The sequence below is a fragment of the Kogia breviceps genome, unplaced genomic scaffold (assembly GCF_026419965.1).
Source record: "Kogia breviceps isolate mKogBre1 unplaced genomic scaffold, mKogBre1 haplotype 1 scaffold_443, whole genome shotgun sequence".
Lineage (NCBI taxonomy): Eukaryota > Metazoa > Chordata > Mammalia > Artiodactyla > Physeteridae > Kogia > Kogia breviceps.
Window position 1 is genome coordinate 1 of NW_026711882.1, and position 27,892 is coordinate 27,892.

The 27,892-nt window shown below is 57.0% G+C and overlaps 2 protein-coding genes across 7 annotated transcripts; one reads left to right on the forward strand and one right to left on the reverse strand.

Moving 5' to 3' along the window:
* Positions 1-4,186: 4,186 nt before the first annotated feature.
* LOC131749755 (methylenetetrahydrofolate reductase (NADPH)) lies at positions 4,187-22,043 on the forward strand. Of its 6 annotated transcripts, none has more exons than XM_067024375.1 (14): positions 4,379-4,613; positions 4,906-5,044; positions 5,477-5,569; positions 6,953-7,198; positions 8,567-8,805; positions 9,619-9,729; positions 12,439-12,632; positions 13,322-13,572; positions 13,861-13,995; positions 14,191-14,371; positions 14,616-14,798; positions 15,829-15,930; positions 16,793-16,912; positions 17,295-22,043. In XM_067024375.1, exons 4-14 carry the CDS (start codon positions 6,966-6,968, stop codon positions 17,511-17,513), a joined length of 1,968 nt encoding a protein of 655 aa, XP_066880476.1. In that variant the 5' UTR covers positions 4,379-4,613; positions 4,906-5,044; positions 5,477-5,569; positions 6,953-6,965; the 3' UTR covers positions 17,514-22,043. The 6 variants fall into 6 exon arrangements, with proteins under 6 accessions (XP_066880473.1, XP_066880476.1, XP_066880472.1 ...); XM_067024371.1 differs by having other exon boundaries at positions 5,480-5,569; XM_067024372.1 differs by lacking the exon at positions 4,906-5,044 and having other exon boundaries at positions 4,187-4,613; positions 5,480-5,569.
* On the reverse strand, positions 20,020-27,892 carry LOC131749756 (uncharacterized protein C1orf167-like; the record flags this gene model as incomplete). Its single annotated transcript, XM_067024376.1, is given in 7 exon segments — positions 20,020-20,118; positions 23,054-23,186; positions 23,806-24,204; positions 25,467-25,558; positions 26,557-26,764; positions 27,427-27,604; positions 27,726-27,892. Coding segments are annotated over 7 exon segments (1,276 nt in total), but the record flags the coding sequence as incomplete, so codon positions are not given.

Genomic DNA, 27,892 nt, shown 5'->3' on the forward strand with positions numbered 1-27,892 from the left:
CATGGGGACTGAGATGTAGGCCAAATTCACTCAGGAAGGGCACCTTAGGGCTCACACAAAAAGTACCTTCAATGGGCTTTTAGCTGGGGCGTTGCAATGGCTCAGAGGGGGAGGTCTTTTATTCTAAGTCCTCCCAGCTCTGAGGGGTGCCTTTTTCTAACTCAAAAAGGCACTATAGGCTCTGTGACCTGCATGAAAACAATACTGTTTGGTAATGGCCCCATCCCACAAATAGGGAGTTCTTATTATTCAAACCACCTATAATGAAAATAGATGTCAAAACAGGGACTCTAGGGACTTCCCTGGTGGCGCGGTGGTTAAGAATCCGCCTGCCAATGCAGGGGACACAGGTTCAAGCCCTAGTCCGGGAAGATTCCCACATGCTGCGGAGCAACTAAGCCCGTGTGCCACAGCTACTGAGCCTGCGCTCTACAGCCCATGAGCCACAACTGCTGAGCCCACATGCCATAGCTACTGAAGCCCACAAGCCTAGAGCCTGTGCTCCACAACAAAAGAAGCCACTGCAATGAGAAGCCTGTGCACCACAGCAAAGAGTATTCCCCGCTCACTTCAAGTGGAGAAAGCCTTGGTGCGGCAGCAGAGACCCAACACAGTCAAAAATAAATAAATAACTTTATTAAAAACAAACCAACCTCAATTTTAAAAAAAAAGCAACAGGGACTCTAACATATTGTAAGACCCCCAACTTATCAAAGAGTCAAGTATGTGCAATGAACTCTTTCTAAGGCAAGAAAGAACACATCTTAGAGCTTCAAAAGAAGGGTTTTCTAGTTCATCCCTCATAAATAAAATCTGGGCAGACTTTTCTGATTACGTGCCTAGCTAAATTTGCTCTTACACATAGCAAATGCTCTCAAGAAGCTCATATGCAGAGATGGTTAACTGAGAAATATTAACGACTCACACAAAAGAACATTAGCCCATAAAATTTACATAAATATGCATATCAGCCGAAAGTAAATGCATTACAAATATGAGTGCAATATAGTGAAAGGAGTGAAGGAGCCGGGGGACCAGTAGGTCAATGGAGCACAGATGCCGTAGTGAGCTCCCAGGAGTAGGATGAGGGCTGAGACAGTGTCAGTCGTAGTAACAGGATAATATCACCGGGCTCAGGCTCAATGAGGGAACGCAAGGTGACAGCACAATATGGACTGTCTTAGACTAATTCCTGCAAGTCTCTCAACTATGTACAAGCAAACAAATATTTAAGAAATACAAGACAATACATTAGTGGATACAGTGTTTTTTGACTGATTAAATGCACTCACATCAGAGCAGCACATTACACTATACCACTGTGGTACAGTTGGCAAGTTCTAGACTCCTAAAATTATTTCGTTAAGTCAATTGCAAGGGGAAAAAAAGAGATGAAGGTGGAATCTACTTCATCTTAAACCTACTTGACTTAAAAGATATATCACCCAAATGCAATGTGAGGACCTCATTTGGAACCTGATTCAAACAAACTATTAAAAAGTACATATGGGCTTCCCTGGTGGCGCAGTGGTTGAGAATCTGCCTGCCAATGCAGGGGACACGGGTTCGAGCCCTGGTCTGGGAAGATCCCACATGCCGCGGAGCAACTGGGCCCGTGAGCCACAACTACTGAGCCTGCGCATCTGGAGCCTGTGCTCCGCAACAAGAGAGGCCAAGATAGTGAGAGGCCTGTGCAACGCGATGAAGAGTGTCCCCTGCTTGCCGCAACTAGAGAAAGCCCTCGCACAGAAACGAAGACCCAACACAGCCAAAAATAAATATAAAAATAAATAAATAATGTTTAAAAAAAGGATACACACACACAAAAAAGTACGTATGACATTTATATGACAACTGGGAAATCTGAACACTGGTTATTTGATATCAAGGAATTATCGTGAATTTCTTAGGTATGAAAATGGTATTGGGTTATGCTAAAAAAAAGTCTTCATATACTAGAGATACGCACTGAATTACTTATGGGTGAAATGATGTGATGTATAGAATTTCCTTCAAAATAATATGGGAAGGGGGACGTGGATGGGAGCATACATGAAACTGGGTTAGGCATGAGCTGAATGACTGCTGAAGTTGTGTGATGAGTGCAGGGAGGTTTCAATGTACTATTCCGCCTATTTTTGTCTATGTTTGAAATTCTCTATAATAAAAGTTTTTTAAAAATTCCATGCGAAGCTATAAATCACAATAGTTACACTACATTCTACAGCCAGAGTAAGATAAAATATTAGAAAGAAAACTAGTCTGGGTATGTTATTGCTCTAGGATATTGATTTTTTTAAGTCTACCTGACGTTTTCTTTAAAGCATTAAACATAGACATGACTGAGCCCACTTCTTGGAATTGATCCTAAGGAAGCAATTAAGGATGAACAAGAAAGGATGGTCACAACGATGCAGTTCATAATATAGAGAAGTCAGAGCAAAGAAACTGTGGCACAATGAAATGCTATTCCCCTATTTAGAAAGATATTATAGAAAAGTACCTATTGCTACAAAAATTCTTATCAACTGGGAAGCGAAAACATGTTAAAATAGTGTATTTAGTAAAGTCTCACTTTGTTACTTAAGAAAAAAACATGGAAAAGGACGTTTAGTAAAGTGAATAATCATCTTTTAACGAGCAGTGTTATGAGTTTTTCCCTAGCTTCTTTTTATAAATCACTTATGAATCCTCTATCACAACCATGGCTTATTTTTGCCATTTCAAAAATCATAGAAATGTCATCATAAACTGATTAAATGATAAAAGGCACTCCAGCAGCACTGGCCTTACTACACACACACCCACACACCCACACCCACACCCCCCCACACACACACACCCACACACAGACTTTCAGAGTCCCATGCTTGAAATCCAGAACTATAACCAAGAACTGACAATTCTGAGAGAAGCTGCTTGGGCAGGAAACAATCATCTGAAAACTCATAGAAGAGAAGCAAGGTCTCCTGGCTCACACCTGTTACGAGCAAACACTGTCAGTGGCTTTGACTCTGGGTCGCTACAACTTGTAAAAAAGCCAACAGTCTAATGGCAAACACATGCTCTATCCAGGTTAAGGTGCCACAGATCTATGAAAGCCTGGAGACACACCCAGACCCTGCTTTGGGGCTGAGGTGAGAAAAGGGCTTCCTAAACAAGCCCCTTCCCACAAAGAAGTTACATCTTACCCACTCACTCCCCGGGAGAGAAGGTCAAAGCGCATCTCTGGTTGGCAACCTAATGCTTCGCTCTGAAGTGAGCAGGTCACTCACTACTTATGTTACTCAAGACAGCATCTAAGAATCTTACCTCATAGTCTTTCCTTGGAAGGATCTCATCCTCCTCCTCCTGTGTTTCTCCAAGGATGGTCTAGAAAAACATCCAGAGAACGAAGACCTTTTTAATGGTTTTAAAAGTGGAAAGAGGCAGAAGTATTTACTGAAAACAGCTACTAGTTTCTAAATCATCTGGAGCCATTATCATCAAATGGGAACAAGACCTAAAAAAAAAAAAAAACCTTTTGGGATGGGGGTGACGTGGTAGGGTTCTACAGTAATCAACTGAGCGATTCATTCCTACTTATACATTCTCCAAATAACCTCTCATCTTCAGGACACTTCAAAGATGTCACTTGCCAGTTTAAAGGAGAAAGAGTTCAGGTTCCGTCTGATAACATGCCGAGTCTGAACTCAGGAGGGACTTGTCAACTCTGGGGACACAACAACTCAAGTTTTCCCAGGGTGCTTTGCAGAGGGAAGCTGGATTATCAGTGACCCAGAAAAGGTGAGGGACAGAGTGAGAAAGGGCTGGAAAAACTAAGCCAGCTGCATGATATGCACAAAGTGCAGCGAGAGGGCTCACTCCGAAAACGCTCGTTTCATTCAAAACTCTTTTCAGATGGAAATAAAAAAAATAAGGATGGGATTAACTGAAGCTGGCCTGGGTTCTCCCTCAGATTCCAGGGAGGGGTTCTGAGAAATGACCCCAGACTTGGGCACGTGAAGCCGGGCAGATGCTTTGAGAGCCCAGGCTGCAGTCCCCAGGCCCCACCCTCTGCCACCTGCGGGCCCAACTCGGCCCGGCCCCACCCCCGGCAACGCCTCTCGCCGTCCCTTAGCAACTGCCCCCTCCCCAGCCCGGCTCCACCCGCTTCTTACCAGCTCCTCGGGGGTGCGGGTCTCACGCTCACCGCAGCAGCAGCACCACCTACAGCAGCAGCACGGCGACCCCCTGCACCCCGCCATCTTCCTCCTTTACTGCCACTCTGGACCCCTCCGCCAACCCCCTCCCACCCAGGATCCGCGCCTCACGTGACTGGCCTCGGGAGTGTCACGTGGCCCTCTCGAGCTTGGGACGGAGACGGGGAGTGGCTGCAGACGGGTGAGGAGAGGGCTCGCGTCACATGACGGTGGAGGGACGGCTTCCAACGAGACTTCTGGGCGCCGCCATGTTGTGGGCGGGACTTCCGGGCTCCCGCAAGGGTGGTTTCCGCCCTCTGGCCCCGCCTTCCTAAGCAACCTGACACCGGCGCCGCGCCTCCTCTGCTGGCGCCTCCTTATCGGCCACGCAGCTGCAACGGGCGCGCGCTCTCAGTCGTCCGCGACCAGTGGGTGAGTGACAGCGAGGCATGTGGTCGCCGAGGAGGGAGACCAGGGCCTTGGAGCCTTGGGGGCCACCCACCAGGGGGCGGGGAGCGGTGGCTACCGGTCGGCCCGCCCCCTCTGCGCGCACGCCCTCGGCGGGACTAGAGTAGCCCCCCCTGGCTGCCACCCCCGCGATCCTCAACCCTGAAGCGAAGACTCACTTTCGGACCCCGGCCTGGACTGAAGGACCGCAGGGCTGAGGAGGCCCTGAGCTGGGGGTAGACTTGGGTCTTCGCTTCCGCCCCCTCCCGTGACCTAGTGACCCGGTGACTAGATTCGCGGCCCTCGAGCCCCCGGCGCCAGAGGCATGTCTCCGGCTCCCTGCCGAGCACCTGGAGAAGAGCCGTGGGCCGCTGGCACTGCTGTCCCCGACGCCCACTGCATCGGGCGGCTCACAGGTGCCCACCGGGTCCCCTCTGGGAGTGGTGGGCTCCGTATTCCCTCACTGCTCGGTTCCTGGCACCGATTAAGTGCTCATCAAATGGCAGAGGGTTGCTTTGAGGACGGGATGACAGCGCCTGGCCCGTCGGCGCTCAGTGAGTGCTGGCTGTTACCGGGTGCCAGCACGGGGGCACCATAGGCAGCATACCCGGCCCTGGTCTCAGGGAACTGGGAAGAGGGAGGGGAGGCAAATATGTGAACCCACAGTTGCAACCCAGGGTGCTATGGGATCCTAGCTTAAAATGGGTTAAGTGGTAGCACGTGAAAAATGTTGGAAGAAGGCTAGTGCCTGGCACACACTAGGAATGCAGTAAGTCTTAATGAACAAATGAAAGAGCAGATAGTTTGTGGGTGGTTCAGCCTCCTCTCCCCTCTTGGTTTTGTTCCAGCAGACAACTAATGAGGCACTCTCTGGAATTCGGAAGAAAGACCAGACTAGGCTGATCTTGACGTTCATCCCCACAGAGAAACTGGAATTTTAGGTCAGAATCAAAATGGGCATCCCTGGGGGTGGTCTGGTCTCAATCTGGTCTCAGCTGCTTGACGTTGGGTGTACCAGAGTGTGTTACGTGCACTTGTGTGTGTTTTAGGGGAGAGAGCATTGGATCTTATCAGTTTCTCAAGAGTCTAGGACCCCCAAAATGGTCTAAGAACACGGGCTTAGCAGTGGACATTCCCTGAAAGACCTGAACTTGGCCTGGTTGCTCCTCTAATGCTCCAGGTCACCACACCCTGGATTTTCACTACTGTGTGTTTGCATCTTGCTGTGCAAGAGTAGTGTTTTGTTTTAGTTTTTGTCTTATTTTCCCCACCAAACTGCCCAACGGCGCTGTGCCCTCTTGTCGGCCAGCCTGTGGTTGCCATGGTTCAGGGCTTCAACCGTGGTGGCTTTGCAGTCGCTGTAATCACTTGAACTGACTTCACCGGTGTGTGTAAGGAGAACAGCCTGGAAGGCAGGCACAGACTGTTCAGCCTTTGTTCTGAGTTGGACATAAATTCATGCCCTTATTGAATTTGGGTCTGGCTGTTTTTGGAACCCAGCCAGTGTCAAGTTCTAACCCATGACATGGTCTTTTCAGAGAAGCACAAACGCGGGAGAAATCAGGCTGCGTTGTCAAGCCCTCACCCCTTCCAGCCTGCATGCATACAAACTGTTCCAAGTAACAGGAGATGTTTCCATGGCTGGGCCGTTCCTTCCTTGGCATGTGATCCGGTCACTGTGAACATCTGTTGGCCTCATCACACCCAAACCTTGCAGTCAGCAGTCCCACGTCCCCCTCCTTCCATCCGCCTTCAGCCTCTAGAGCTTCAGCCCTCCCTCTCGCCGCCGGGAAGCCTTGCCCCCGCCCCTTCACGCTGGCCCCAGCTACTGCTCTCAGCTCTTCCTTTGTCACAGCTCCGCCCAGTCGGACACACCCGCTGGGGAAGGTTCCTCCATTTCTTCCAGTGGTCTGGGGTCTGAGTTCACACTGGCGGAGATGGACCGTCCAAAACCCAACGTCCTCCCGGCGGGGCACTGCTGCCCCTCCCTGGGAATGCGGGCCTGGGAGGCCGGCGGCGCGAGGTTCTCAGTGCCACCCTCCATCAGGTAGCGGTCACGGAGGATCCACGGGCTGAAGGAGCATGTTTCTGTGCTGGGTGGGGGCTGTCACATGCGGAATCAGGCAGCAGCGGAGGGCAAAGCTGGAGTGAGGCAGCGCAGACAGTCGTACCTGGCGTGTGGAGCCACTGGGTGGGCGCGCTGTCACCCGTGCCCTCACCGGCCTTCCTCCTGCGTGGAAATGCAGCATCTCTCGCTTGACCCTGCCTTGCTGGGGCTCGGCTGCCTGCCTGCCGTCTCATGCCCCCTGCCTCACCCCGTGCAGCAGGAGCTCGGCCATGGTGAACGAACCCAGAGGGCACGGCGGCCCCAGCCCCCGCTGGGAGGACAACACCAGTGGCAGCGAGAGCTCCAAGGATAGTTCAAGGTGTTCCACACCGGTGCCGGACCCCGAGCGACACGAGAGGCTCAGGGAGAAGATGAAGCGGAGGATGGAGTCTGGTGACAAGTGGTTCTCCCTGGAATTCTTCCCTCCCCGAACTGCTGAGGGAGCTGTCAATCTCATCTCAAGGTGAGTCAACGCAAGATAAGGAGTAGGGCCAGACTGGGGGATGGGGGCAGGGGGAAAAGATGAGCTGTCAGCCCTGAGGCTGGGCTGCACTTTGACCCGGAAAAGGCAGCCACAGGGGGTAGAAAAAAGCAAAGCCAGGGTAGATCCTTTGACACGCAGCTTCTGTTGTCTGTAAAAGCCCCTCCAAGCACCTGGATGTTTAGACACACTCTTCCATGTGCTAAAAATGTTCGCTCTCTCAGACTAAATTCTTTGGCGGAACTTGGGGCTGGATCGTGAGGAGAGTTTAGGAAGTTACAAAACGGTGGCTTGGAGAACATTTTCAGCAAGTTAGGAATTTGGATTATGCATCTTGAAATCTAGAAATGCCAGCTGGATTATGTTAGCACTTGATGAATCGCAGTTCCTTTTTTAAAGTTTATGCTTTTTATCGTTTGCACTTCTTACGTGTCACTCCCAAGGTTGTGAAGTTTGAAGGCACAAAGATGTTTCATTGCACCACGTTACAGCTTGTGACACAGCGCATGTGCGCACGTATAGCTCTTGATTCTAGTTATGGAAATGTGGCCGTTCTCTGCGGGACTCTTGGCTGCTGCGCCGGAACTGGGGGGGCGGCAGGAAAGAAACTTGTGTCTGCTGACCCTCTTTGTCCCTAGAATGAGGCCCTGCTTGCCACTCTGAGGGTTCCCTGAACGCTTGACCATTGAAATGTCTTAACTCACCCGAGATAATAAATGTGCAAGCACTTTGAAAAGTCCGGAGTGCTGCTCTCACACAAACTGGTTTCATTGTTATTATATATTATCTCCACAATAAGAGTAATCATAATGATAGCACATTGATCGCGTGTTTGCTGTGTCCCCAGCGCTGTTTTTTTTTTTTTTTGTGGTACGCGGGCCTCTCACTGTTGTGGCCTCTCCCGTTGTGGAGCACAGGCTCCGGACGCACAGGCCCAGCGGCCATGGCTCACGGGCCCAGCCGCTCCGCGGCATGTGGGATCTTCCCGGACCGGGGCACGAACCCGTATCCCCTGCATCGGCAGGCGGATTCTCAACCACTGCGCCACCAGGGAAGCCCCCAGCGCTGTTTTAAGAGATGTGGAGCCATCTGTCATGATATCCTCAGAGTAGTATTATGAAGTAGGCACTGTCCTCTGCCACATTATAGAAATCAGGAAACTGAAGCTCAGAGAGATCAAGTAATTCTCCCAAGATCACACAGCTAGTGAGTAGCCAAGCCAGGATATGAATGCAGGTCGGTCTGATTCCAGCCTGCATGTGATGCTTCTCTAACTCCCAGACCCCGTGGGAAGGTGGGGAAGGGTAGTGTACCCCCAGGAGCCCCTCTTCAGAAAGAAATTCCCTACAGGTTTGACCGGATGGGGGCAGGTGGTCCCCTCTTCATAGATGTGACCTGGCATCCAGCAGGGGACCCTGGCTCAGACAAGGAGACTTCGTCCATGGTGATCGCCAGCACCGCCGTGAACTACTGCGGCCTGGAGACCATCCTGCACATGACCTGCTGCCATCAGAGCCGGGAGGAGATCACGGGCCACCTGCACAAGGCCAAGCGTCTGGGCCTGAAGAACATCCTGGCGCTGAGGGGAGGTGCGGAGCCAGCACTCTGCTCTCTGGGGTCTTGCTTTCCTGAAGACTTCTGTCCCTGGAACGGTCCTTTCCTTTTCTCCAGGTCCCACACTGAGTACACCCAGGGCCCCGTCCCTGCCAGTAGCGTCAATAGGCAGTGTGGGTCAGGAGGCCCACGGGCGACACAGACGGAGCCGCTTCTTGGCCTCGCAGTGGGAGTTCAGTAGGGCCCGCGGCCGGTGCCTGATGCCCTCTGTCCCGATGCCAGTCAGTTAATCGATCAATTAATCAGTCCCCGCTGCACCTGGCTTTTGGCCCAGTCGACGAGTTCAGCTCTGGCATATGTCCCGGGAGTGAGAACAGCTGGATATGCCTCTGGCACGCACTGTCACTGGGCCACACGGCGTGGGAAACGGGAGCCTGGCGGGTGGGCACTTGCGGCCTCATGCTCCCCGCCCGAAAGACCACTTCTCACCTGAGATGAGTGGGCGATTCTCCCGGGAGGCGAGGGTTCCAGGGGCTTGGGTGAGGGGGTGTGCACCCACCAGGTGTGAGTAGGGAAGGGGTCGCCGATGCTCCAGGCTGAACGCAGAGCTGCAGCTGCTGCCAGCACAGGGCCCTCGGAGTCGGTGCTCAGCGACCGTTGGATGGGTTGGCCGCTGTCTTCCCTCCCGCTGTTTAGCAGGCGCTATGCTAGAAAGCGGAGACACCGACCTGAGTGATGTGAAGGCTGTGCCTTCGAGGTGCTCACCGTCCTGGGTGTGGGGGGAGAAGGAACAGAGAGGCTGCCTGGAGGGCGGGTGAGACCCAGCACCGTGACCTCCAACCCTGCAGACCCCATCGGTGACCAGTGGGAAGAGGAAGAAGGGGGCTTCAGCTACGCCGTAGACTTGGTGAAGCACATCCGAAGCGAGTTTGGTGACTACTTCGATGTCTGTGTGGCAGGTGAGAGGCTGGGGTATCCCAGTGGGTGGGACCGGAGAGGGGAAGGAAGGAGAGGCACAGAGAGCCCCCCCGGCATTCAGGTCAGGACCCGCCAGCTCAGCGCACCGCTGGCCTGCCTGCGCGGGGGGACGGAGGTGCGGGGGTGAATCAAACAGCGTCTGCCCTCTCATCGGTCTGTCATCCGCTATCCACCCAGGCGTGCCACCACCCCTTAAGTTTTGGTTCCTCTGCCTTTTCTTTCTATTATTTACTTTTTTTCTTTTTTCTTTCTTATTTTAGGCTGCGTCCGGTCTTTGTTGCGGCACGCGGGCTCTTCATTGTGGTGTGCGGGCTTCTCTCTAGCTGTGGCTTGTGGGTTTTCTCTCTAGTTGTGGCGCACAGGCTCCAGGGCGCGTGGGCTCTGAGGCGTGCGTGGCTCGCGGGCTTAGTTGCCCCGAGACATGTGGGATCTTAGGCATTGCGAGGCATCCGGATTCTTTACCACTGGACCACCAGGAAAGTCCCTTCCTCTGCCTTTTCTTGCTCTTAGCCTGCTTCCCAGCCCTATTCTTTAAACAAAAGAGGTATATTTATTAAGGTTCCGGGGGCAGGGAATCTCAGAACAAGGTCAGGAAATGGCCTCAGACCTCATTAAACGCTGGAACCTGGAGGCCGGCAGAATCCAAGGCCCTCCCTCTTTCTCTCTGCCCCCCCCACACCCCCAGCTGCTTCATGCTTCATCCAGTAGGCCTGATATGTACGCTTTTTCTGTCTCTGATATGTACGGTACACGTGTGACCCGCCGCCTGCTCCTGACTCACCCAGACTGATTGACAGGTCTCAGCATCAGTTCCAAGTCCTCAGGAGAGAGAACTGCATCGGCTCAACTCTAGTTTCTTTAGCTACATCCAGGAGGCAAGGTTCACCTGCTAGAAACAGATGGCGTGGCCTTCCCTCTTGCCCCGACTCATGGGGTCTGGGCCTTCAGCTTCTCAAATGGGGGCTTGGGTGTGGTGAGGCAGCGTGTGCCAGGGACACAGGAAGTCCGAGGATTAATTTGACACATCACCTTGGCATGACAATTTTTCTCAAATACTTTGGGGAAAATCATATCATTCTTATTAAAATAAACATGGCTACATTATGGAGTAGCAAATCAAAGTGATCTGAATTTAAAAATACAAGCCACGTGGCTTCAAGGAAATTACTTGCCGTGGGGACCTTGGGCTGCGTCCCCAGGCCCCCATGTACGTGTCCGCTGTTCTTAGTGTTGAGAAGAGGGCGTTGAGGTGGATGAGTCTGGGAGGCCCCGATGAGGAGGTAGGAATTCAGGTGTCGTGCGGCCGTGAGACAGTCGGTTGATTGGGGAATGTGCCCGCGTGTGGTGGGCATTGGACGGTCACGAGGGGAAACCAGCAGAGCTGTGAGCGAACAGTTGCTAAACGGTTCGGTGCTTTGCTTACGGTAACGTGGATGAAAGAGAGGACCGGTGGATTAGAAGGCACCCAGCTGGCCACGACAGAACCAGAATAGAGTAAAACTGAGCAAATTCCAAATGTGAGCGATTGCTGGATTTGTCGAGTGCAGTTGAGGTTTTATAGAGTTTCAGCTATTAAAACCTCTGTTTCGGAAATTTCTGCTGGAAAAATAGCCTTGTTATTGAAAGTGTAAAGCTCTAGTGTTTAACCCTCCCACGCCCGCCCCCCAGACAGTCGTTTTTAAATCCAATTTTGATGACTCAGAGTTTCTTAAGAACGAAACTGCATGATCACAGCAAAGCAGCCTGGCAACCCAGCAGTGTGGGTTCAGGTTTGCCCCTTCCTGGCTTGGGGTCCTGCCCTGGCCTCAGGCTGAGCAAGCCGGCACTCTGCTTGTAGTTCCTTAAGGCCTGTGGTCTTTCCTGTGCAGGCAGAGCCACTAGTAAGTTCAGTCGTTCAGGGAAGGGAGCACGCCGTTCCTGGAGCTAGTCGGGAACCTAGGGGACGTCCGACCCTGCCTCGCAGGCACCCCTGGAATCCCACCATGGGCATCCCTGCACAGGGTCACCGCCCTGCCGCGCTGTCTGGGAGTCCATTCCTTTGTGGGGTTGCTCGGTCCAGTGTCAGGCAGCTCTCTGAAACTGATGCTAGTTCTGCCATCAGAAGCGGCACAGAATACGGTGAATAAGGAACTCGACTAAGGTGACTCCTTTTTCCCAGTGACAGACTTGTGGGCGTCTAGAAACAGTTACCATATTCTCTGCATTCTTTTCTTCAAGCAGAACATCTCTGCCCTCTTCACTTATTCCTTGTGTAATGTGGTTTCTGACTTTGCACTGTCTGGGACCCCTGAGTAATTTTAACGTGAAATTACGAGCACTGTCTTAATCCAGTACCTAGAGTCAAGCCTGTCACCCCGAGGCTGCCTGGCTGGTGTGAATGTAGCGTCTCCTCTCTTCTGTGGCCACAGAGTGCAGGCCAGGCTGGCCCCGCTGACTGCAGGACAGTGTGGGTGTTTGGGGGCAATCCGTCCCCACTCCTGGGAGGGCGGCTCTAAGCCAGCGCGCGCTGAGGGTCACCTCCAGGGTGAGGGGCGCATCGGACGAGCCCGGCCGTCACCGCTTCGGCCTGTCCGTGCTGTGGGGCTGGAAGCTATGGCTCCGGAGCTCTCCGTTCCCAGCTCTCCGGTTGCTTCGTCACTCCCCTTGAGCAGATGGAGCCAGCCTCTCCCTGCTGTCATCCTTATTGGCAGGTTACCCCAAAGGCCACCCCGACGCAGAGAGCTTTGAGGCGGACCTGAAGCACCTGAAGGAGAAGGTGGCCGCGGGAGCCGACTTCATCATCACCCAGCTTTTCTTTGAGGCCGACACTTTCTTCCGCTTTGTTAAGGCTTGCTCCGAGATAGGCATTACTTGCCCCATCCTCCCCGGAATCTTCCCTATTCAGGTGAGGGTCCCAAGAGGGCTCATGGACTCCCACCACCCCCGTCCCAGCACAGGCCAGGGCCTTGGTTCAGGCCGAAGTTCTTCTTTGACGCCCGTGAGATTTTCGTCAGACAGGTGCTCAGTCCTTGCAAAATGTTGTCTTGCCACGTTCTTTTGATTACCTCTTATGTCTCCCCAAAATAGCAACAGTAAGTGTTGGGAGGGGCTTATTGATAAGTGGCACTGAAAGGGATTATTACTTTCATTATAAATTTGGGTTAAATCAGTGTTTCCCAATCTTGGCTGTCACCAGAACCATTTAATAAGCTCTTTTAAAATATGGATTTCCAGATCCTATGCCTAGAAGTTCTGATTTAATAGATCTGAGGTGGGACCTGGGAATTTGTACATTTCTCAAGCTTGGCAGGCGATTCTGGTGATCGGTCAGGCTTGGGAACCCCTGGCTTAGATGACCACCGTTTATCAATAGACACACCTGGGGGCCAAAGGGCCGGCTCAGGCCAATGGCAGCAATGCTGTGGGCAGCTGCTGCACCCTGCAGAGTACAAAAAGTGCTGGTACAATATGGTCTGACTTTCCTGGGGCAGTGCGTGTCCCACTGCAGAGCCAGGAGGCCTGGTGGGGGGATAAGTATTTGGGGTGAGAGACGGGCAGGGAGATGGGACCCACAGCCCCCTGTGTCTTGGGCAGGGCTACCACTCCCTCCGGCAGCTTGTGAAGCTGTCCAAGCTGGAGGTGCCGCAGCAGGTCAAGGACGTGATCGAGCCAATCAAAGACAACGACGCTGCCATCCGCAACTACGGCATCGAGCAGGCGCTGAGCCTGTGCCAGGAGCTTCTGGCAAGCGGCTCGGTGCCGGGCCTGCACTTCTACACCCTCAACCGCGAGATGGCCACCACAGAGGTGCTGAAGCGCTTGGGCATGTGGATCGAGGACCCCAGGTGAGGCCAGTGGCCCCGAATTCAGGCCCTGGAGCCCCAGAGGAGAGTCGGGTGGGCAGGGAGGTCAGAGAGAAGGCACAGAACGAGTGCGCCCTAGCTGGTAGCGCTGGCTGCCACGGGGGCACAGAGGGCTGTCTGTGCCGTGGCTGGTGGCACCCGCAGGGCTCCAGTCTCAGCGGGAATGCCATCCGGCTTGACGTTTACGAGTCAAGATGGAAGAACCCAGGTTCAGTGGTGCCCCCTCCCTCTGGCCAAGCCCTGACCCTTTCTGTCTCCATTCTCGCCCAGACGTCCCCTGCCCTGGGCCATCAGTGCCCACCCCAAGCGCCGGGAGGAAGATGTCCGTCCCATCTTCTGGGCCTCCAGACCAAAGAGTTACATTTATCGCACCCAGGAGTGGGATGAGTTCCCCAACGGCCGCTGGTGAGCCGCTGCCAATGAACTGTTCCTTGGGAGGAGGGAGACCAATCGTGGTGGAGCCCTCGGGACAGGATTCACAGGAAAGCCCCCCCCCCTCCCCCCCCCCCCCCCCCCCGCCCGCCCGGGGCAGGTGGATGCAGACTGTCTGGAGCCCAAGGTCAGGGGCGTGCCTTGACCTCCGGGCACCTCCTCCGCCAGGGGTAATTCCTCCTCTCCGGCCTTTGGGGAGCTGAAGGACTACTACCTCTTCTACCTGAAGAGCAAGTCCCCAAAGGAAGAGCTGCTGAAGATGTGGGGGGAGGAGCTGACCAGTGAAGAAAGTGTCTTTGAAGTCTTTGCTCACTACCTCTCGGGAGAGCCGAACCAGAACGGCTATAAAGTGAGTGCTGCTGGGGTGGGATCCCCGGGTACCTCCCCTCGCCCCATGGGCCAGACGCGGGCGTGACTGCCCCACCCTGAGCCTCCTCGCTGTGCCTGGAGGTGGCACCTCAGCAAAGGGAGGAGAAGGTGAGGTGGGGGGTCCCACGTGGGGTGCCTGGAAGGGGCTTACGGAAGCAGAGACAGGCAGGGTCTCTGCTGGGGACCGTGACAGGGAGGGGCCCAGCCCGGCTTACCCTCCCCAGGTGACCTGCCTGCCCTGGAATGATGAGCCCCTGGCGGCCGAGACCAGCCTGATGAAGGAGGAGCTGCTGCGAGTGAACCGGCGGGGCATCCTCACCATCAACTCACAGCCCAACATCAACGGGAAGCCGTCCTCCGACCCCATCGTGGGCTGGGGCCCCGGCGGGGGCTATGTCTTCCAGAAGGTGTGGCAGGGACGCACAGGGCTGCCCTCCCCTGACCTGCCTGCAGGGGTTCCCCGGGGCTGGGGACAGAGGGCTTTGTCTCAGGAGCTCTTGTAGGCGGGCCTCTCACCGCTGCGGCCTCTCCCGTTGCGGAGCACAGGCTCCGGACACTCAGGCTCAGCGGCCACGGCTCACGGGCCCAGCCGCTCCGCGGCACGTGGGATCTTCCCGGACCGGGGCACGAACCCGTGTCCACTGCATCGGCAGGCGGACTCTCAACCACTGCGCCACCAGGGAAGCCCAGGGGCTCTTTGTTCTGAGTGGCCGGGGATCAGAGTGGATGCGATCTCAGGCTCAGAGTTGGACAGACCTGGGTAGGCTGGTCACTTGACCACTCCGGGCCTCAGCTTTCCCTTCTGTAAAATGGGGATATGTCACGTCATGTTCTGGGGATGAAACATGACAAAGCACTTAAAGTGCTTAGCACGTGGGAAGCATCCCCTAAGTAGGAGCTATTATTACTGTTCCTCGTGGATCCCTTTCTCCTGGGGCTGCTGGAGTTACAATTACATTCTAAACTAAAGCCTGAGGGCTCTGGGAAGCGGATTTAAATAAGCCCAGCTTAATCCCTGGTGGCCAGATGGTGCCGGACAAGCCCTCCACCCAGCACATAGGGGGAGGGGGTGTGTCAGGCCTCTCTTGCCTTACTTGCCAAACTGGGTCCCCTGTACAGCTTCCGGAGCGACTTCTCCATGGAACCTTTCCCAGCTGGACGAAGGGTTGGCAGACGTCCCTCCGACCTGTCCAGACCGAGAAACCTCACGAACCTGCTCCCCTCCCTTTGCTTACGGGTTCAGCTCCCAGCTAGTGGCCACCACTAGTCCCGACGCCTTAAGTGTTCTGCTACAAGTGTCCTCGTGGATGCCTCCCTGGGACGGTCAGGAGGGCAGGCGCCTGCTGTTTCAGAGCACACGGCCCACTCGGCAGCTCCCAGTGAAGGCATCCAGCAAAGACTGGGGGTGACGTGATGGCACCCGTCTCCCTCCCACAGGCCTACTTAGAGTTCTTCACTTCCCGAGAGACAGTGGAGGCGCTTTTGCAGGTGCTGAAGAAGTACGAGCTCCGGGTGAATTACCACATCGTGGATGTGAAGGTGGGCCGGCCCCCGGGTCCGAGGGCGGGCTCAGCAGGGCCCGGGTGAGGGCACCCCGTTTACTCCACCATTCAGCAGCCACGGAGTGCCCGGTGGGGCCACGCATCGTGCCAGATGGATATGCAGACAGAGCCAGGCCCCTGCCCTCCGAGAGCTCCCAGCCTAGCGAGGGGAGCCATCAGTGAATAATTATGAATGGGTGTAAGCAGGCGCACTTTATAACAGTGAAGTTCAGCATAGGAAGAAGCTGGGGACCCAAGGGAGGGATGTCCAGCTTGAGAGATCAGGGGAGGTGTTTGGAGAGTTCCTGTGTGGCCTGAATCTTTAAGGATGAGGAGTAAAAGGGCATCCCAGGGAAAGGGCAGAGCGCGTGCAAATGGGGTCAGGGTGAGGCCGAAGCATTAAGCCGGGGCCGGGTCCTCAGGGGTCTCAATCGTCCTGCTTGGAATTTGGGTTTTCCCATATAGGCAAGAGGGAGCCTTGGCTCCATGTTTTATTTTGGGCAGGTCCCAGGGGACAGCTGTGTGGATAACAGGGCCAGGGGAGACTAGAGTCAGCAGCCCTGGTGGTCTGAGTAGCAAAGAGAGCCCTGGCCGGGCTAGACACGAGGCTAGACGCGAGAGGAAGTGAGCAGCGCCACTGGGTGCGGAGCTGATTGGAGCATAGGAGGAGGAGGGAAAAGCCCGGGATGACGTCTGGCTTTCAGGCTCCTGGCTGTCACAGAGCTGCAGAGCGGGGGCAGGGGTGGGGCGGTGACGGTGACGGTGGGAGGAGGGCGGAGCATACGCCCTGGGAGAGGGCGGGAGCTGTCTGCCCCCCAAGTCTGCCCCTACCCACCGCCGGCCCCCGCCCCGCCCTGCAGGGTGACAACATCACCAACGCCCCCAAGCTGCAGCCCAACGCCGTCACTTGGGGCATCTTCCCCGGGCGAGAGATCATCCAGCCCACAGTGGTGGACCCAGTCAGCTTCATGTTCTGGAAGGTAAGCGGGGGATGGGAGCAGGCCTGCCCTGCCCACCTCCAGAGCCTTGGGCGGGTGGGTGGGCGGGGCAGCTGGGGGCCACACCCCCAGGGCTGGCAGTGCCCTGACTCTGACTCATGGTGTTTACTTCTGGGCTGGGGAGCGGGGTGGCACTGGCAGTGGGCCAAGTTCTGTTCTTGGAAACGTCTTGCTGGGCAGCAGCAGAGGCCCTTGGGGTGCTGAGTGTGGAGCCCTGGCCCTAGGGCAGCCCTGTTAACCTGGCCGGCGTGTCTGAGTGCGTGTCTGTGTGTCTGTACGTGGGACCGCGTATGTACCTGTGTCTTTCTGTCTGCGCCGGTGTCTCCGTGTGTGTCTGCGCGTGCGTGCCTGTGCGTGTGTGCAGGACGAGGCGTTCGCCCTGTGGCTCGAGCAGTGGGGCAAGCTGTATGAGGAGGAGTCCCCGTCCCGCGTGATCATCCAGTACATCCACGACAACTACTTCCTGGTCAACCTGGTGGACAACGAGTTCCCGCTGGACAGCTGCCTGTGGCAGGTGGTGGAAGACACGTTTGAGCTTCTCAACAGGCCCCCCCAGAGCAAGAGGGAGACGGAGGCGCCGTGACCCTGAGCCCTGACACCCTTAGCTTGAGGCCACTGTGTCCCGCCTTCCTCCTCTCCGGCCTGGTGCTCTGGGAGACCCCCGTTCTCCTTCACTTCCCCCCACCCCCTGACACGATGATGGCAGCTAGACTGGTGTGAGGATTCCAGGCTCTGGCCGGACCGGAGGCCGCCCCGCACGGGAGCCAGGTGTTCCCTGCTTGGCGGAGAGTCTGTGCTCCGGTGGGAAGCAGCCCCATCCCCCGGAGGGGCACGTGGGCAGAACAGAACGCATCCTCCCTGAGAAGGGTTGTTGCTGACGGAGCCCCTAGGAGGCAGCCTGGGACGGCCAGTGACCTTGCTCTTGGGGCCTATGGAGGACAAGCAAAGCGAGCATGGCAGTGGGCTCTGGGACGGCAGAGGAGACATGGCAAGGTCAAGGCGCTGCAGCCTTCCACCTCCAAGGCGTTGGCAGCCAGGCGCGACCCACTCGGGAATGAAGGGGTGGACCACTGCCCTACCAGGCGCTGGCCCCTGGATGGACCTTGGACTGAAACCTAATAGTTTCAGCTTCCTTCTAGCCGAGAGCTCAGCTGAGTTTCTCTCTTTTCTACAACGCTGCTTTTTGAAACAGTTGTCTCTGTTCCCGTGGCTCGAGAGAGAAAGTGCCTCTTAAGGGTTAAAGGTGTTGGAAGGCTTCCCTGGTGGCACAGTGGTTGAGAGTCCGCCTGCCGATGCGGGGGACACGGGTTCGTGCCCCGGTCCGGGAAGATCCCACATGCCGCGGAGCGGCTGGGCCCGTGAGCCATGGCCGCTGAGGCTGTGCATCCGGGGCCTGTGCTCTGCAACGTGAGAGGCCCGCGTACTGAAAAAAAAAAAAAAAAAAGGTGTCTGAACATTTGTGCGTGGTGGAGCCCTTGGCCTTCCCTTTTCTGCCCTGGCTCCAAGGGGTGAAGGGATACCCTGCCTGTTAGCATCGAGGGCGAAGATGCGGTTGGCCGGAGCAGGACTGACTACCCCCTGGCTTATTCTTCGGGCAGGACCCCCTGCCTGCCGCTCCCTCCCCTCCACGCACCCTGTCCCGGAAGCTGTCTGTCTGGCACTGCTGCCCAGGCATCAGCCCTCCAGCCCCACGACCCCGGGGCTGTGACTGACACGTGCACATAGGCTGGTCTCTGTCCCAGTCCCTGCTTGCGGGTCTTCACCGGCTCAGGGGAAGGAGAGGAGTCCGGTTGTCCGCAGGGCGGCCTGACGGCAGAGGAAGCAGGTCAGAGGGGCTGGTTGGGGGGGGGGGGGCAGTGGGCAGCCTTTAGGAGAGACTGAGAGAAGCAGCTGGGGCTAAGGAGGGCGTTTTATTGTCTTTCAGAGCTCTTTCCTGAGCACCTTGTTCCTGAGCCTGTACTCCTCAGGTGGGTGGGGCTCCGATCCGTTTTCCTTTCCAGGGGAGCGGGTCACAGCTGCTGCTGGGCCCCCTGCTTCACCCCAAGTCCACCAAACACAGGGGTTCTGGCAGCTTCCTGCCTGCCCCGAGGCCTCCTGAGGCCCGCCTTCCTCCCCTGCCTCCCACCGCGGCCGGCTCTGCCCCTCAGGCCCCTGGCTGCTGGACGCTGGTGCCATGTTTCAAAAGCCTGGAATCAGGGAGCAGGAAGCTCTTTGGCCGCCTCCTGGGTATGTGCTGTCAGTGCTGGAAGAGCTCTGGGGCCCAGCTCCTTCCGCCCCCGTCCCCGAGGGAAGAGGAGGCCCTTCCCTGTACGCCAGGCCAAACACACAGGCTCAGGAGTGCTGGGGCCGGTGATCAGGGAAGCTGGGCTCCCAGTGCATATCAGGGAGGGGTGCTTAGCGAGTCACACCCAGCCGGTGTGAGCAGCAGCTGTGCCACAGGCCAAGCCCTGTCCCCAGACCGCTTGCCCTGTCCCGAGACTGCTCAGCATGCACTTACCACCTGGATTAAGGGCTCTGGAACCCAGGCTGTTTTCTCTAACTGAACTGACCCCTCCCCTGAAAAAGAAGGGGTTCTGGGGGCAGCAAGCAGGGAGGGCCGCAGCTCAGGAATGTGCAGGCGCGGATGGGCAGGGCCTGCTGGGGGGCAGGGCAGCCCCCCGCCCCCGGACCTGGGAACGGACCCAGCCGGCTTCTTGTTGCTGTAACTGCTGAGACACCTGCAGCCGCAGGGCCCACAGTCGCCAGGCCCGCCTCAGGTGCCACTGCCTGAGCTATGGGGACAGTCGCGAGGAGGCCCCGAGCTGGGCCCCCCGCTGTCCCGGCTGCCTCTCCTTGCCTGCGCCTCTGCGGCACCAGGAGGAAGGGGGTGTGACGAGGAGGTGTCACCTGAGGTGTGCTAGCAATGCAGATTCCTGCACCTGTTCCCGAGGTTTCAGGCTTGGTAAGTCCAAAGGCCTGAACTTACTTTCAGAGACTGCGTTTCCAGGGGTTAGGGCTGGGAACGGGACGTGATGGGAGATCAGCGTGAGGGTGGGGAGGGGCCGCCCCACTCGTCAGTGTCGACACCAGCTGCTCCGTCCCCTGAGCGTCTACCCAGCGCTGCCACGCAGCTGCCCGGGCCTGGCCTGCAGGAACCCCAGAGCCCGTGGAGCAGTGCCTAAAGGCGCCAGCGCTGCAGGTACTTCCTCCTGAGGGGAGAGGCCCTGGTGTGTGTCTTGACAGCAAAGGGCATCACGACCCCTTAATGGCCAGGAAAGAGGGCAGAGCCACGGGCCTGCGCCTGCTCCGCAGAATCCTGCAGGACGAGCACCGGCCAGAGAGGGCCCAGGTCAGGCAAGCCCCTCAGCCCAACCCACGCCCTCAGCCCTCCCTCTCCACCCCTATCTCAGCCCTCCCTCTCCACCTCTACTCTCAGCCCTCCCTCTCCACCCCTACCCTCAGCCCTCCCTCTCCACCCCTACCCTCAGCCCTCCCTCTCCACCCCTACCCTCAGCCCTCCCTCTCCACCCCTACCCTCAGCCCTCCCTCTCCACCCCTACCCTCAGCCCTCCCTCTCTACCCCTATCTCAGCCCTCCTTCTCCACCCCTACTCTCAGCCCTCCTTCTCCACCCCTATCTCAGCCCTCCCTCTCCACCCCTACTCTCAGCCCTCCCTCTCTACCCCTATCTCAGCCCTCCCTCTCCACCCCTACTCTCAGCCCTCCCTCTCTACCCCTATCTCAGCCCTCCCTCTCCACCCCTACTCTCAGCCCTCCCTCTCCACCCCTACTCTCAGCCCTCCCTCTCCACCCCTACTCTCAGCCCTACCTCTCCACGCACACACTCTGCTCCCACCCCAGACACCTTTGCTCAGCCTCGCCTTTGCCCTCAAGGTCTTTGGTCTCAGAGCTGCGGTCCCCTTCTGGCCCCGTAGGGCGCTGGCCCTGGGCCCCTGCAGCTGGAGCTGGGAGGTGGGGCAGAGGGGAGGCTCTCTGTCACCTGGCAAAGGGGCGTCGGAAGAGGTTAACACACATCGTTCAGGGGAGTAAGCTCTCCCCCTGGTACTTCTGGAAGCTGAGCCCTAGGAAGAGAGTTAACAAGAAATGGTGTTGAGCCTGTGTCCCTGCTTCCACCACCACTGCCCAAGCCTCCTGCAAAGGCTTGGGCTGCGGCCCCAAAGGGCAGGGCAGGAGAAATTGTAATTGTTTTCTCAAAATTGTGAAATATTCCAGAAGAGGAGATGGGTGGGGAAAACAGTAAATACATAAGACAGATTCGCCAAGAGTTCAAAGCTGGTTTCCAGGCCCGTGAGGGCTGGTGACGGTCTCATCCCTGTACTTCAGACATTGTTTATTCCCCGAGGGAGAGTCTCTTTACTCTGAGTCCGGGACATTTCTCTCTGCTTCCTCTGTCCACTGGGGCCGTGGTGCTTGGTTGGGCTGGGCAGGCCAGGCCCTGTGGCCTGTGGCCTGCAGCTGCGGGCCTGAGGGAACAAAGAGGAAACCCCGAACCAATGGGCTTGGACATCTAGGGGCCCAAGTGACCTGGCAGGATTCCTTGCCCGACCTGTAACAGGGCCTCCTGTTTGTGTGCACACAAGTGGGACAGATTCTCCCGCGAGCCCTGAGGCTCCCAGAGGAGACAGGAAAGGCCCGAGAGCAGTATGGCCATCAGTACATGCCACTGCCTCTTTCCCCGTACTCTCACATGCCTCGAGACTCAGGAAGGTGGGTGGACCAAAAATGGCTACCAGTCAGAGCTTACCTGTGTCAGGTACACCCTTGTCTGAGGCCTCACCTCTCCAGAGGGGTCTGACTCCAGAGCCCGAGCCCCCAGGGACTGCACTATACAGACACCAGGTGCTCTCTAAGGGTGTCTGTGCCACCATGAGACGGCATAAAACCCGGCCCCGTCGTTAGATGAGGGCTGCCTGGGCGCGTGTGTGTGTGCAGTAGAAAGAGCGGGGCCTGGAATTCAGCCCCCTAGTTACCATTTACCATTCCTGACATTTACTTTGTTTCTACAAGTCTCAGTTTCTCCACCATTAAACGGGATCCCTGCCTGCCTTTGCTGACAGAAATTGAATGGAAGTGTTTATAAACATACTCTAAAAATAAAATTCTCTTGAAGCACAGATCTAGAAATAAAATACCCTGAGATCCCAGAATCTGCTGCCGCCATAGCCCCACATAGGTAAATATGTGGATTCTGCAAATAACCAAAGCCAGTCCGTTTCAATTCCATTTAAAACAAACCACTTTAACCTTTTTTCTTAGAAACTTTTCTGGAGTCCATGACGTATGTCGTGGCATCCTGAAACGGGGTTCTTGATGACGCCAGTTCATCTTGAGCACCCTGTGGCTGGCTAGTAACTCCGGGGCTACGTGTCCCGCAGTGACATGTCCCTACACTGCCACACGGTGTCATTCTTTGTGCCCGGGGTTTCCTCGTGGCCTCCTCCCTCGTGCTAGGCCACCCAGCTCTTCGTCACCATTTGCTGGTATCAGAACTAATGCTTCTGGTCTGGAGATGGACCGGCAGTTATCTTCGGGTAGAGAGAGTCACGAAAGAATATTTTTTCATTTATATTTTCTGGGTTTTCTATAGCGAGCATGTTTCATTTTCTAATTAAAAAAAAAAAAAAAGAATGACAAAAAATTGCTACTGACCCCAATTACCTCTCTTGATCCTAGACTGTACCATGACTTATAATGAGTTTAGGTGTCTGTCTCCCTAACAGATGCAACCCGGGGTGCTTCTTTGCAGCACACCAGCACTGGGCTGGCACTCAGTGGGTGCTCAGTAAGTGCTGATGGACCTGTAATTGGCTGGCTGCCCGGCCAGGAGGCTGTTGAGAACCCATAGGGGTGGTGTCCACAAGGCCGCTCGGGTCCTGGAAAAGCACGCAACCACCCTCACCATCGGGGCTGAACCAAGCTGACTCTGAGGCCAGTGGCCCTGAGGTCATTTTGGACCTCCCACCTGACCTGGGCCGGGCCTCCCCTGCCTCCCCAGGGCTGGAGCGCTCAGCAGCACCGGGAGGTGCCCTCTGGTGGCCAGCCTAGGCCAGTGCCTGAGGCTGGCTCTGGGCCCGGGGTGGGCTGTGCTGGCCTCCTGGGCCTCGGCCTGTGGTTCCAGACATACTCTGAGCAGCGCTGCCCGCCACTGGGCCCAGTGGGTTCGCAGGAGGCGCCTGGGCCCAGCCCGCTGGAACTGGGTGATGGCAGTTCGCTGGACACAGCCCCGGGTCGCTGACTGGGCGCAGGCCTCTGGGACCCTGGCGGCGAGGGAGGAGCCCACGCCGAGGCCATCAGGGCCAGGACTCTACAGCGGGCTGCAGGGAGCCCTCCTCTGTCCCTGCCAGTGCACTGCAGGACGGGGACCTCCAGGCAAAGCCCCGTGCCTGTACTCCTCCCCCATCCCTCTTCTGGAGAAATCACATTCAAATGGGCACAGAGAGCAGCAGAATTATCACACGACAGGGACAGGCATCCTGTTTAGGGGACACAGAGAAAGCAGTCCTGTCAACTCCTCCTCCCCTCCCATCCCCCCACGAGCACTGGTTTATATCATCCAGGACCTCGTGTGTGTCTGGCCCGAGCTGGGCTGAGAATTTGCACACATTGTTTCTTATCCTAATCCCCGGAGCCACCCTGCAAGGCAGGCCTGTAATCTTCCTTGGACCTTCAGAGTTAGACTTGCCCAAAGAGGGGTGGCAGAGCTGGAAAGTGCAGAGCTGGAATTTGACCCCAGGGGCCAGGACCTCCTCTCCCCATCACCCCTAGCCCCCGGGACCTGCCACCAGCCGTCAAATACCCTCTACCCTGGCCCCAAACAAGCCCAAGGCCTAAGCCGGAAGCACAGTGCGGGGCTGCCCTCAGGCCATGGGCACCCACCTGGCGCTCAGCTTCGGGGCAGCATGGTCTCGGCTGACCCGCTGCAGGCAGGACTCACGTGCCCACAGCATCCAGCACAGGGCCTGGGCCTGGGTTCTCTCTCCTGCCTGCTGGCGGGCCTCACAGCACTCGCCTGGGGCCACTTGCCTTGCAACGAAGGTCTGCTGGGCCCGGGCCCTCCTCACCTTGCTGTCCACCTGGTGTCCCTGTGCTTGGCTTCTCCAGCAGGAGAAGGGGGCCTGGGCCACGTGCTGCTCCTGAGGCCGGGCTGCAGCTTCTGGGGCTTCACTGGCAAGTGTGGCCCCTGGTGCCCATCTCCTCCGGCCATCCTGGAAGGCTGGACCCTTGACCCGGGGCGTCACTGTGTCTCTCACTACTCCACACCAGGCCCGGAAGTGGCTGTAGAACAGGTGCAGAGAAGGGGCCCAGCCGACTTCCCAGTCAAAAGTCACATTAATTCAAAATGACACCCGAAAATCCCCCACAAACCATCACTGGTTCTTCACAGTTTTGCATACACAGCCCTGTGCCTTAAGAACGTATGGATCGATGTATAACAGGTGAAAAGCTCTGGCTTTCATTTAGGGGCCTTGGCATGCACTGGCCCCCGCCCCGGAGGCAGGTGCTGCCCGGGAGGGTGTAGGAACCCGGCAGTTGTGGGTTCAGGTCCCCCTCCACCAAGAGAACATCCATGCCCTGCTTGCAAGGCCACTCTGGGGCAGGAGGTCAGTGAGGAGAAGGTGGTCCCCCGCTCCCAGATGGACCAAGAAAACATCAGCCACTCTGCGGTGAATGGTTCAATGGCCCCGTGGGGACACTGTGAACGCGTGTGAGTTTGTACAGAACCAACCCTGGGAGAAGGTGTCATCTGTCCCCTCTGCTTTTATTTTTTTTTTATTATTATTATTTTTTTTTGTGGTATGCGGGCCTCACTGTTGTGGCCTCTCCCTTGCGGAGCACAGGCTCCAGACGCGCAGGCTCAGCGGCCATGGCTCACGGGCCCAGCCGCTCCGCGGCATGTGGGATCTTCCCGGACCGGGGCACGAACCCGTGTCCCCTGCATCGGCAGGCGGATTCTCAACCACTGCGCCACCAGGGAAGCCCTCCCTCTGCTTTTAAACATGCACCCATGAACGGTATATGTGTGTCACTAGAACATGTCTATTTCAGATTTCTCTCTCTTTGTCGTGGCTGTTTGAGAAGTTGATTCCCCCCCGCTTTTTTTTTTTTTTTTTTGGCCTCAAGGCATGTGGGATCTTAGTTCCCTGACCAGGGATCGAACCCATGCCCCCTGCAGTGGAAGCACAGAGTCTTAACCACTGGACCGCCAGGGAAGTCCCTGATTTCCCCATTTTAACTGTGAGCTCTGAAACCAAAGGGCTGACCCGGCCAGGAGGTGGAGACCCGGGGCTTGTCAGGGCATCGGGTGGGATTAGGGGCTTACCATCCCAGAACTCCCAAATAATTCATATAATGGAAGCTTGGTGGTTTTGACTCAAGGCTAGGGTCTCCCTTCATGCCCATGATGCCCGGGTCTCAGGCCTCCAGCCTGGACTGCCCCTAGAGCTGCAGAGGCCACCCAGCTTCCCATTCCTGGGCTCTCTCCCTGATTTTCCCGGGGTGGGAGTGACCCTCGCTCTCCCACCCCCAGGCCCGGCCACCTCTGCAGTAGGAGCTGCTCTGGACTGGCCGCTGTGGGTCTCTGACGAGCTGCTGCCTCCTACCAGCCCCGGAACACGGCCCTGCGCAGGCCCTGGAGGCGGGCGCGCACACACCGCTGGTACTTTTCACGCAGGAGCTGCTGTCCTGTGGCCAGAGAGATGCTGAAGTGCCCCTAGGCACTCATTCCAGCCTCAGCCTGGGCCTCAAGGAACCACGGGCCCCTGCTCTGCCAGCCTCCGCCCTCTACCCAAGTGGGAACCAAGGAGGCCACCTAACTGTCTGGGTTAAGATGCTCCCATTACAGGCGTCTAACTGGTGACCAGGCCAACCAACTCAGAGTTTTGTTTTGTTTTTTTAATTTCTTGACGATGTTTAGGAGTCAGGAGAATTCACATAAAAATATAGATTTCCAGCTTTTCTGTAAAAACAGAGGTCTGGCAACACTGGGCCAGCATTCCTGGGCAACGATTAGGCTGGAGAAGCAGCTGTCCCCAGTGGACAGGACACGAACTTTCCAGAACAACCAAATCCCCACCTGCCAGCCCACTGATACGATAGCGGTGGAGTGAGAAGCCTCTTAAATTGCTTCCAGTGATCTCCGCCTTCTGTGCTGGGTGGGCTCTGAGGACACTGTGACTCCTGAAGGCCAGGTGAGGATGACAAGGATGAAGATGAAGATGGTGATGATGGTGGTATAGCACCCACGAGGAGCTGGGTTGTGAGCTGAGCACTTTGTGTGGATTGTCTCACAGAATTCCCGCAATCACTCTAGCGGCGGCGGGGGTGGGGGTGGGGCGGTAACCACTGTTATCCCCATTTTACGGATGAGTAAGCTGAGGTTAAGTAGCACGCTTGAAGTCCACACAGCCAGGGAATGGAAGAGCAGGTTAACGTGAACCCAAGCCTACAGCGTCCACGCCCCCCGGTCCTGCTCTGACACCCAGTCCTGGGGCGGGGTGGGGGGGCGGGCAGGGGCGCGGTGGGAGCGTCCCATCACTGGACTCTGTGCTAGAGGACCAGAATCTTGGGTGTCCCTGACGGACCTTGGCGCCCCTCAGCCCTGGTGCTCCGTCCCAGTCCCCAACTCACTCTGCCAGTGGCAGTGACGGTGGCCCAGTGCACGTCGCTGCTGTCCCCGCCCCACTCCCGGGCCCACTGCTCCGTCTCCTGCTGCTGCACCAGCCGCTGCTGCCACAGGCCCAGCGCAGCCCTGCAGCTCTGATCCCAGGCCCGGGGGGCAGCCAGCTCTCTCCTGGCCCCCTGGGCTGTTGCCCCATGGCTCCAGCCAAGGAGGATGCTGGGAAGCGGAGTGTCCACCCTCAGGTGGTCATTGCCACCCTGGGCCAGCCCGGCCCTCCCCTCCCCTCCCCTCAGAGGCAGGGAGGGCTTGGGGTGACTCTTCTCCCTCCATGCATCATGGGGGAGAATGGGTTGCTGGGGGCTGGAGGGCTTAAATGCTGCTCCGAGGGTCACAATGACAGGTGGTCGGGATACAGTGGGAGCCCAGACCCCCGATGCCAAGTGCTGCACTCAGCTCCTAGTGAGGAGCGTTGCTACCGGCTGAGCGTTTACTGACGCCAGGCACTGCGCTAGGGGATGTGCGCGCCCCTCCCTCGCTGATTCCCGGTGGAGTGAGTCCTGTTATTACCCCCATACGAACGGGGAGATAGAGGCAGAGAGAGGTTAAGCAACTTGCCCAAGATCACACAGCCAGTGAGGGACAAAGCTGGGATTACGACAGCCATGAAATTTCTGGGAGAAATGGATACCTCACACCTTTCAGCAGGGCAGGGTAGGAGGGCAGGAGGCTCTGAGAGGATCTGAGTCTGGGGTGTGAGGGGAGCCCTCTGGGATGCAGACCCCAAGGGGGTGCGGTGGGAAGGGCAAGGATTGATGGGAAAATGTAAATCCAAGGGTGGTGGGCAGCATGGGGCACCCGTCCTGGGGAGGGGCCCCTACCGCCTCTGAAGGTTACGCTGGTGCCACCGTGCCACGCCCCGGGACTGCTGGGCCTGCGCCTGCCAGAGCAGAAGGTGTCGCCCCTGCTGCCGCCGCCCAGCTGCCCACAGAAAGCTCACCCGGAACGCCTCCAGGAGCGGGGAGGGCCCGGGAAGCCTGGGGAAGGAGGTGTGAAGTCCTGGGTGCCCCGGGCGATGCCAACCCCCTCCCCCTCTCCCCCCTCCCCTCCCCCTCTTCCCCCGTCCCCCTCCCCTCCCCTACCCCTCCCTTCCCCTCCCTCTCCCACCCCTGCCCCTCACCCTCTCCAGGGAGCTGCGGGGTGTCCTGCGGGGCCCGGCATCCCAGGACGCCGCCCAGAACCGCTGAGGCCAAGGTGGTCCTGGCGCTGCCTGGATCCCGCGCCCTCAGGTGCCAACCCCTCAGGCTGTGACGCAGCGCCCGCTGCTGCACGCCCTCGAAGAAGGAG